Consider the following 10,074-nt stretch of genomic DNA (forward strand, 5'->3'; position numbering starts at 1 on the left):
TTTGATTGTTATCGAAGGTCGGACGGGAAAAAAGATGAAAGCAAATCCTGCAATTCAAGTTAAAATTGTATGCTAGTTTGCTTCCAGGAATTTCTGCAATACTTCGTTCCAAGAAGCTGGTGACAATGGCAGGTAACCTAAGCTTTCAAGGAACTTCGCCTGCTCAACTGAAGACAGGAGGGCAGTACTCCAGTATTGCAGTTGCAAAACGTGCGTGTTCTGTATTGACCGTCGAAGTTTAAAAAAAAAAAAAAAAAAAAAAAAAAAAAAAAAAAAAAATCTTGACACAAATGCATCAAGATACTTCAGTGAGTGAGTTTTTCAAAGACTTGTGCCAAGCAAAGATAGCAGCAAATTCCTTAGAACAAAGTTCAAGTGCCAAAGTACCGTGCTTTTCTGGAGAAGTACTGCAGGCGTCGAATTCCTGACGAATCCACTCTTCGAAAGTGTGATCTCGAAGTTTGTTATAGGGAAGCTATAGATACCATTAGGCCAGAAATAGGTAGTTCATATATTTGGATTTCTGTGGATGAAACAACAGACGTTTTGGGACGTTATGTAGCAAATTTGGTGATTGGAAAGTTAAGTGAAGATGCTCCATCTACCTCATTGCGAGTGAATTGCTGGAACGCACGAATCATTCCACGATTGCTCGCTTTGTAAACGATGGTCTTAAAGTGTTGTGGCCGGGAGGAGTTCAGGAAGAAAAGTCCTTGTTCTCTATACAGACAGTGCAGCGTACATGTTAAAAGCGGCTAGAACACTTACAGTTTTTTACCCTCACTTAATTCATTTTACCTGTATGGCCCATGCTCTTCAGCGTGTTGCTGAGGAGGTAAGAGAGAACTTTTGCGAAGTAAATCAACTAGTTTCTCCCACGAAAAAAATGTTTGTTCAGGCGCCACAACGTGTTCAAGTTTACAGAGATCAACTGTCAGACGTGCCACTTCCTCCGGAGCCTGTGCACTTGATACAGGCAGTACATTACTACAATGAACATTTTCAAAAAATTAAGCCTGTTGTTCATTCATTTTCAACGGAGTCTGCTGTCAGTGGGTATTGCTCAGAAACTGACCTACAAACATTAAAAAGCTAGACACTGTTGGGCGGCCTCTTTCGAAATCCATGGAAATCATAGAGGATGCAAAGAGACTGCTACAAGGTTGTGGAGATGTAGGAGAAAAAGTTCGAAAGAAACTAAATGCAGTGCTGGAAAGAAACCCGGGTTACGACAGCCTATTGGCAGTATGTGAGATTCTCAGTGGTGAAACAAGAACCTCCCTAAAGATATTTCCCCCAACTACATCCCCCTGTTGAAATACGCTCCTGTTACCTCATGTGATGTGGAGAGATCATTCTCTGCATACAAGAATATTTTATCCGATCGCAGACAAAAGTTTACTTCTGATCATTTGAAAATGTACCATGTAGCCCATTGTGCAACAACACATAGTTGAACTGGAGGGACATCTTTTGTAAGTACTTTATTTGAAATTAAAAACGTTCATTAATGGAAATATTCTTCAATCTTAGCTCAGCAACTTAAATATATATAAAACAACACATTTCGTCTTAAATTGCTTATTTCAAGATTGTACCGTGGTCACGGATGCGCATTTAGTGTAAAAGATTCTACATTTGAAACTGAACCACACCACATCACATGAGATTTCTGACGTACAAATTCCGTATGCATTGCTTTTCTCAGGGCTTTCCTGTTTCTCTCTAGCCGATTCACATCTTCCTTCATTCGCGTCTAATTTTTATTACCCTGCAATCAGTCACGTCAGTGACGTATGGCTGTCTCAGCTGTTCAAACATTTCACTTCATTGGGGGACTTGCATTAAGCAGGATAAAGTGTAGTAGATTTTCCTTTTTATAATTCGTTTAAATATTGCATACTCATACGCAGGGTGGATTGATTTAAATCAGTCTGATTTAAATCACGATTTAAATCAAGATTTAAATCACTTGATTTTTTAAATAAAAATCGCTGATTTAAATCAAATTCCGAAATAAAATAATTTAAAGTGAAAATAAGTAAAATTCCGTTTCTGTTCTATTATTTCGGTTACGGAAGTGAATAATCATAATACAATGAGACTCAAATGTACAGTATGTACAGCATAGTATGAAAACAAGTGTCACGCACGGGATGATTAGGGAAGATCCCGTTTTGAACGGGTAATGAAGCAATCCTGCTTTCTTCTCTTCGTAAAATGGGTTTGGGTTTTTAAATCGTTAACTATTCCAACGGGGAAATCACCATCGACATTTGAGACGAAAATTCTTTCGTGTGCCCGTCTGCTTGTTTGTTCCCAGATAATAGGGCGTATTTAGAGGGGTCCTATCCCTCCTCTCCGATTTTGTTTTTAAGATTTATAACTTAAGGCGAAATTTATGTATTCCGTGCCTCAAGCTAGCCAAATATCAGTAACTTTTGTGAAAAAAAAATGTCATTTTGATAAACGTTGCTGTACTTTTCCTTAATGTTTAACCTTTTAAATTATATTACCTATTTTTATTCTATTAAAAATCGAATCTTCATTATTCGATTTAAAAAGTACCAATAAACCTTTTTACTTCGTTTTTTTAAGACTGGAAGCATTGTAGAACATGTTACTTATGCTTTCACACCTTTCTGCGTCGACACATACTGTGTGATGACATCATATATTTAAAAAGATATTTTTTATGCCAATTATTCTAATTTTTGGGCGAGCTTACATTGTGCATTCAAAAGACTGAAATTTTGTACACTCGTTCAGTGCACCCCTTAGTATTTTTCACATCTCTGCGTGAAAACAGGAAGCGGAGGGGGGGGGGGTCTAGAGAGGAAAATGTAAAAGAAAAAGATATTTTTAACAAAATAGCTTTTTTTTCGCGATTCAGATGGAGACATATGAATTGTACCGTTTGAAAGGCTGTTCTATTCTGAAGAAGATGATGAACAAACCATGATCCGAGGAAAAATTGGGATGTTTCAGGAAACTGTTAACTGAGATCCTGTTTTATACATGAATCTAGGGTATTTGGGGGATATTATTTTTCGCGGGCCTACTTTTGCATGTAGAAGATTGAAATTTTGTACAATTATTCAATGCACCCCTTAGCATTTTTCAGTGTTTCAGATCTCTACCGTAAAACAAGTGTCCGGATTTTCGTTCAGTGTTTCAGATCTCTACCGTTGGTCCAGAGGGGTAAAAAGTAAAAAAAAGGATATTTTTAACAGAAAATCCCTTTTTTTCGTGATTTTCCCGCCCCAGATACACGATGGAGACATTTGAATGGAACGATTGAAAATTTTTTTATTCTGAAGAGAATAGTGTGCAAATTTTTATGTCTGAGGAAATTTTTATATTACATGCGGCTTATCTGGGGCATTGTGGGGATGTTCTTAGCTCATTGTTAAATATTTTCCCCGCCCTGACTATTTAAGATAGCTTGAAATTTTATACACACATTTAGTACACCCCTTAGAATTTCCCAGTTGATTTTGAGATATGTGCGTTAACACAAGGGGGTCAAAATTTGAAAAAAAAAATCAGAAAAATCCAATTTTCTTTCAAAATTTCCCGCTTCAGAGACATGATAGGGAAATGTGAATATTACCGTTTCAAAGGCTATTCTATTCTGAAGAGAATGAGGTATGAATCATGATCCTAGGATAAATAGGGATGATGATGTGGCTGCTTGACTGAAAGTTTATAATTTACCTTTTTTTTATAAAAAAACATAATTTAAAAGGGTTAAGAAACATTGTTTGTGATTGATATAGGTTAACAATTGGGGATTAATTCAAAATTCAACCCTTATACTTTCACTTAAATGGCATAATTAGCATTTAATACTAATTCCTAATGCTTTTTCTTCAGTTCGCGACTTGTAATTTACGAGGAGAAAGATTTGATTTAAATCAAAAAAATCGATTTAAATCAAAAAAATCAACAAAAATGATTTTTTTTAAAAAAATCGTGATTTTTTTCCACCCTGCTCATACGTGTGTTAATATTACGTTTCCATAAATATGTAACATATGTAATATTACATATTCTTATATAATATTACATATTTCTTACATTTTTAAGCGATTTTTGTTACGTATTTATGTACATATTTAGGGGGTTGATATTAGATAAAAATCTGGACTATCAGATACTACAAAAACTTTCAGTATAAAATTTCATCTACATTTTTAGCAAAACAAATACTAACAAGCAGAAATATTGAGATACGAAAAAAGTTTCACGGTTTACCGACAAACTTCATCTAGCTTTAAACTATTCGACTAGACCTATGGTCTTCGACTATGAGGTACGTCTACAATAAAATTTCTGTTATTCTATATTAATTTGTTTTATTGATTATCTATCAGGTTTTAAGGTCTAAATTTATAAGGTTTACTTTGATCACAGGTATGTGATTTACAAAAATGTGTATTAATGTTCTGTTCAGGTTGAACCACCTAAATTTGCATGAGTCCTATAAACATTTATCAACTTCTACTTTGTGACAATTTCCCAATTTAAAAAAGTGTATGCCTGTCAAATTTAAGGTGAGGTGTACGAAGAGATCGTATCTTATGAAAAATTAGGGAAAGCATTTACTATCTCCCCCAAAGCTGCGCAACACACAAGCCATGCATTTTATGACATATAAAGTGTTTTTCCACTATCATCGTTTATGCGAATACCCACCACCACTTACGCGCCTGCTCGATGCGGACGCAGCCCTTGCCGCCGCTTGTCCCCTCCCCCCTTCTGCGCTCCTGCCCTCACTTGGTTAAATAGCTTTTTAGTGGTCATTTAGCACAAGTTAATTCGTGTTTGATGCACTAGTTTTATGCCATTAGTGCACACGTATTTCGAACAATAATCACTATCAAGTGAGCCAGAGTGACAACCTGGTATTTTGAGGGGAGGAACTAAATAATATTCTTTTTGTTTTCGAACTTCGAGTGATCCAGCGATACAGCAGTAATAGCAATGTTCCTTACAAATTCTTTCTTTGTGAACTAATTTAATGACCCTAAATTATTCAGGCTTAACTGCCGCAGACCGCGGCCCCGAAAGATAAAATGTATGCAGAAATTAACAGAATCAGACTAAATATGATAATGAGAGTAACAAACATTAAAATTGTCATCATTATAGGGTGATTAATAAGGGGAAGTTAGATTGTGGACTCTGTGTGTTCGTGGATTGATGCAATATGAGGTGAAGTGGCAGTCAGTGTTGTCATATCCAGAATAACAGACTTCTCACCCAAAGCTCTCAAATTTCCCGATCGCTTGCAAAGTTTCCCGCCATGAAAGAATATTAATCGTTAATTATTTCATTAATATTAATGATTAATTAATTAATAACTATATTAATAATTTCAAACTAAAATCAAATAACTATGAATAATCAATCAGAAGTAAATGATTTCCTGCGGGAGGTGAAATCTATTATAGGGCTATCCTATTTTCTGTCAGTAATTTATTTGGTATAGAGATAAAAATTGTGTTTGTGTATATATGTGCGTGCTACTTCCAAACATTATATTCTTTTCTCTTTTCCCTCTCTTCGCCCTAATATTCCGTGAATGACTGGCCATAACCAATATACTAAGCAAAGGGCCATAAACCCTCTCTCCCTTCATTCTCGCAGAATATGGATATTGGCGCGAGTAACACTCAGTTCCATTTGGATATGCTTATAAACCTCTCTTTCTGTTCTGGTTCTTTTGACCTTCAAAGACGCTTCGAATCCATGTATTACTCCATGTACAGTCACGAACATAAATAAATGGAGGTTTGAGCCATAAGAAATAATAGCTCCAACCTCCACTTATTTATGTTTGTGACTGTACAAAGAGGTGAAGAAAAGAAACGAGAAACAGACGACATGAAAAGGAAGTTAACAGAAATTCCCATTTTCAAACATAATTTCCCGCATTCCCGGCAATGCTAATTTCCCGTTTTGCGGGAAATTTCCCTCCACCTGACAACACTGGTGGCAGTAGAGCATAATCTGACAGTGTTTCAAACCCACTGTTATTAATTAACTTAGGATATGTACGCTATTGTATTATCATGGGGGTCAAGGTGGGACAAAACGAGCCCTGCGGGGCTTTTAACTCCTTCGTTCGGTCCGCTATGTCTTGTAACGTAAGTAAATCACTTTTTTATCAATCAAGTTATGCGTGCACAGTGGATCAAACACCACGTGGCATCACGTCACGCTCGGATGTTGGAACTTCAATGTAAATTTACCCTCACCTTTAGGAACACGATATTTAATCGGCCGCATTGTTTTAGTCATTAATGAGTAATGTGTAGCTTGCAATACTTCACAGTTCCGAGATACTAATTTTGCGCAGTAATACTATACTGATGTATATAAGTCTCGGAAAGAGCGAAAGAAGCAAGAAAAAGAAATATTTGTGATTAAAAGTGAACAGTGAAGGCCGGAAATGAAACAGGGGAAATTGTAGGTATGATATATGAAAATAAGAACAGGTAAGTTGTAATACAGCGCTCAAACAAATTCATGAGGGTTTTGGGTTAAATTCCAAAGTTGGGCGTCCGTTTCCAGCGAAATTTTTAAAATTTACAGGAAAGATGTGGATAATTTGATCGTTTGTGTGCTTGATAATATATAAGAGTCTCGAAGAACCTGTTTATTTGTTATATACAAGCGGGTATAAACATGGGACTATATGGCGGGCGGAGGGAACTACTTGGCGCAAGGTAACCGAACAGTTGCATTGTGGGAAAGAAATGAGCATTTATGTTATCAACATGGCGAATGTACAAGGGCAATGAACTAACAGTTTTAACATTTGTGAAGCAATACGTTGATAACGAGCAAAATCTTTTAAAAGTTTGTGAAGAGCACGGATTAATGAACCTAATAACAAATTGCAAAAAGTGTGGAAAGGAGATAACAGCGAAAAAACTTGACGAAAGCGGACGCCCAACTTCGGAATAAATGCCAGGGTTTTTACTGGGGCCGCCATCTGCAGCAGTTTAGCTATCATTCAAATCTCGGCCCTTGTATAGTTGAACAGTGCCCTTTGAGTTAACTGTTTACGTCACAGAAACGCAGTCTGTCTGGATACATGTGAGCTTCTGTTATGTAGATTGTTTAATAGTTCCCACAATTTTTCTTTCTTATAGCATCTGAAATCTCTTTTCAGATAAAATATATATTAAAGCTTGAAAAATTAATTCCTCAAATTCGAACTCAGGATTTCTGACTGTATGCTCATACACGCTATAATCATCAAGGCATGCAGGATTTTACTTCCGCTCCAGTGATTTCAGCTGATTCTTCGCTTCGAATCACCCACAAACAAATACATACATAAGCACTTTCACTCAAATCAGTTACATAATTTTAATTCTGTCATAACATCCATATTATTATTATTTCTTTTATTGAAAAGTGTACTCCTTGTTACGTAAGGATTAGTATTCCCTGGGGAATAAAGTTGGGAGCAGGAATATGTTCAAATACCACTTCTTTTACAATAAATTCAATTTACTAAAGAATTTCATTCATTTCCTCGCTTTCTATGCCACGCCCTCTTAAGACGTTACTTCCTTTGATATCTAAACTGACAGCAACACGTCCGCTTTCGTTGATAGGTTAATAATACCAGGTTAACTCATGTACAACTTAGATTAAACCTACAACAGTGTCCCAAGTTACAAATACTTTTACATTATCACATTGGCCTATCTTTGAATTGTCAGGGACGATTTAGTTAAAATTTTATATAAACTTTTCTCATCTGACCATTTGAATAAATACAACTGGAATTCTCATATTCTTATATTACATACCTTACACGTAAATTTTCCACAAAATTGTCAAGATTGACTTCGTCTAATAATACAAAATCCCTAATACCAACTTCATCCTGTCCCGCCATTGTGCACTTGTGCAGTGCAATAACTCTAAACTACAATGCACTACACATGTAAAACACCACCACCACTACACGCAAGTGCACTCTCCTCTGCAGCCAGGCAGCGGACGCGAAATAATCGCATCGCTCGTCCCTGAGAATGAGATCATCGTCCATAGTATCTCATGATGCAGTATATACACTTTACTAGTACTGAAAACTATTAAATTAGTAACATAAAAATAACTTTGAAACATTTCGTGGAAATTTATCTTGTCAACAACCACTGCAAATATGTACAGAAGTTTCTGTATGAAATTATTGTAAGAATTTGTGCGAATTAAAGCATAATATGAAGAAAATATAATAACGCCAATATAAAGTTGCCATACTGAATTTACATACATTATGAACCTGGAAGATGTTCATCACAAGGTTGCAAACTAATCATATTGAGATATAACTCAAGATAACGTTCAAGGTAACATGGTAATGTTATCTAGGTACGTGCATTAATGAAAATACAAACAAGTAGATAAAATCTTTAAAAATTATTTTTTGAGTGTTCTTGATTGATATCTGGATCACCATTCAAACTGGGTTAGTCATTAATCATCTCTCCAATTTAGCTAAAGAGAATCTGTTGCATTTATTATATGTATAAAATAATTTACGAAAAACATTTTATCAAAATACCTCATAGCAAGCTAAAAAAATCCGAGGTATTTATTAATTGTTAATAAAGTAATATCATGTGTTTAAATATCTTAAAAACGAGTATTACACGCATCCGATATAGTAGATAACACTCGTACTATTTTTTTAATAAAATAAAATCACTTTTATATTTATTATTCTCATTTATGCAAATAAAGATAATTTCTCAAAATCCACATTTCTTCCAGGTCTTTAAAAAATCTGATCGCTTAAAAAGGAGAAAAAAATATTTGAAATTAACACAGCTGTTATAATAAACTATCCTAATAATAATTCTTACTCTTATTTTTAATCTTCATTTCTACTGATTTAAGAATGCTAACGTCAATACCTTTATCTAATAACTCTAATCTACAGCTCTTATATAAGTATGTGTTATCATTTCTCGTTTCATATGAAACGTAGGAGGTACGCTAATCGTAGAAACAGATCCTACATTTTTCAATAGATCCCATATGATTGTATATATATATATATATATATATATATATATATATATATATATATATATATATATATATATATATATATATATATATATATGTATATATATATACATGTATGTATTCCACGAAATAAATCCAATACGATCCTACAAACTACAGAAAGAGCCAAACCTTGAGCCGAAAATACTTAGTTGCTAACACTGTCCAGTTGATGACACTTTTAACCAGTGACGACACATGCATCATTGTTTGATTGTAGGTCGACTATTACTCATCCTACTTTACATTTCGAGGAAAGAGTCAAAGTATAACGTAGGCTTATGTTAACAGATATGTAGGGCTAGACAATTTGGTAGCCGTATTAAATATTTATTTTAAATGAATCACCGTTAAAATGCATAAATGTCATTATTTTCACATTTAGATTCATTGAAATGTGATGTTCGACATGTCGCAAATCGCTGATATGCGGTGACCACGAGTTATCCACCCTTTGTGGGCTATAACTTTAAAGGATTTCTTTTAGTGTTAATAGATCTATTTTTTTTAAAAAAATGACCCAAACCTTTCGCTGTTCAAATTAAATTAAATTTCTAATTGAACGTTCCATGCTATGCGCTGTAGGTTAAAAGAGACGGATGATTAATGAACGTGAATGATTATGAAATAAGTGGTGGAATGAAAAAGTGGGAGGAAATGAGAGAACCACGGATATGTTGTCCACCACAAGCTCACACCACCTGGGTCAAACCACGGAGCCCTCGCACAAATTCAGCACTCTACCATTGAGCCACCGTATTCCCTCAGCTAATAATAGGGGTCTATTAGTAGTAACGAATGAGCTTGGTTTCAGAGTGCGAAACTACAGTAGATTCCAAACTATGCGAATTCTATAACTTAAAATTGAAGTGTTAAATCTATGACGAGCGATTGCATTAGAGGAGTACGTTCCTCGGACGCTGAATCACCGGCGTCGTTAACGGGGTGTCGGGGGGACGCGTCCCACCAGATTTT

At 35.2% G+C, this 10,074-nt stretch overlaps 1 protein-coding gene across 1 annotated transcript in view; it reads right to left on the reverse strand.

The window, feature by feature from the left end:
- Myo31DF (Unconventional myosin ID) overlaps positions 1-8,035 on the reverse strand; it is an 86,818-nt gene extending 78,783 nt beyond the window's left edge. Inside the window, exon 1 of the mRNA XM_081739810.1 lies at positions 7,833-8,035. Coding sequence (XP_081595936.1) covers positions 7,833-7,921 — 89 coding nt within the window. The 5' untranslated portion in view covers positions 7,922-8,035. The remainder of the gene's footprint in view (positions 1-7,832) is intronic.
- Positions 8,036-10,074: the final 2,039 nt, after the last annotated feature.

This window comes from Thermobia domestica, chromosome 15, assembly GCF_964235325.1.
Source record: "Thermobia domestica chromosome 15, izTheDome1.hap1.1, whole genome shotgun sequence".
Lineage (NCBI taxonomy): Eukaryota > Metazoa > Arthropoda > Insecta > Zygentoma > Lepismatidae > Thermobia > Thermobia domestica.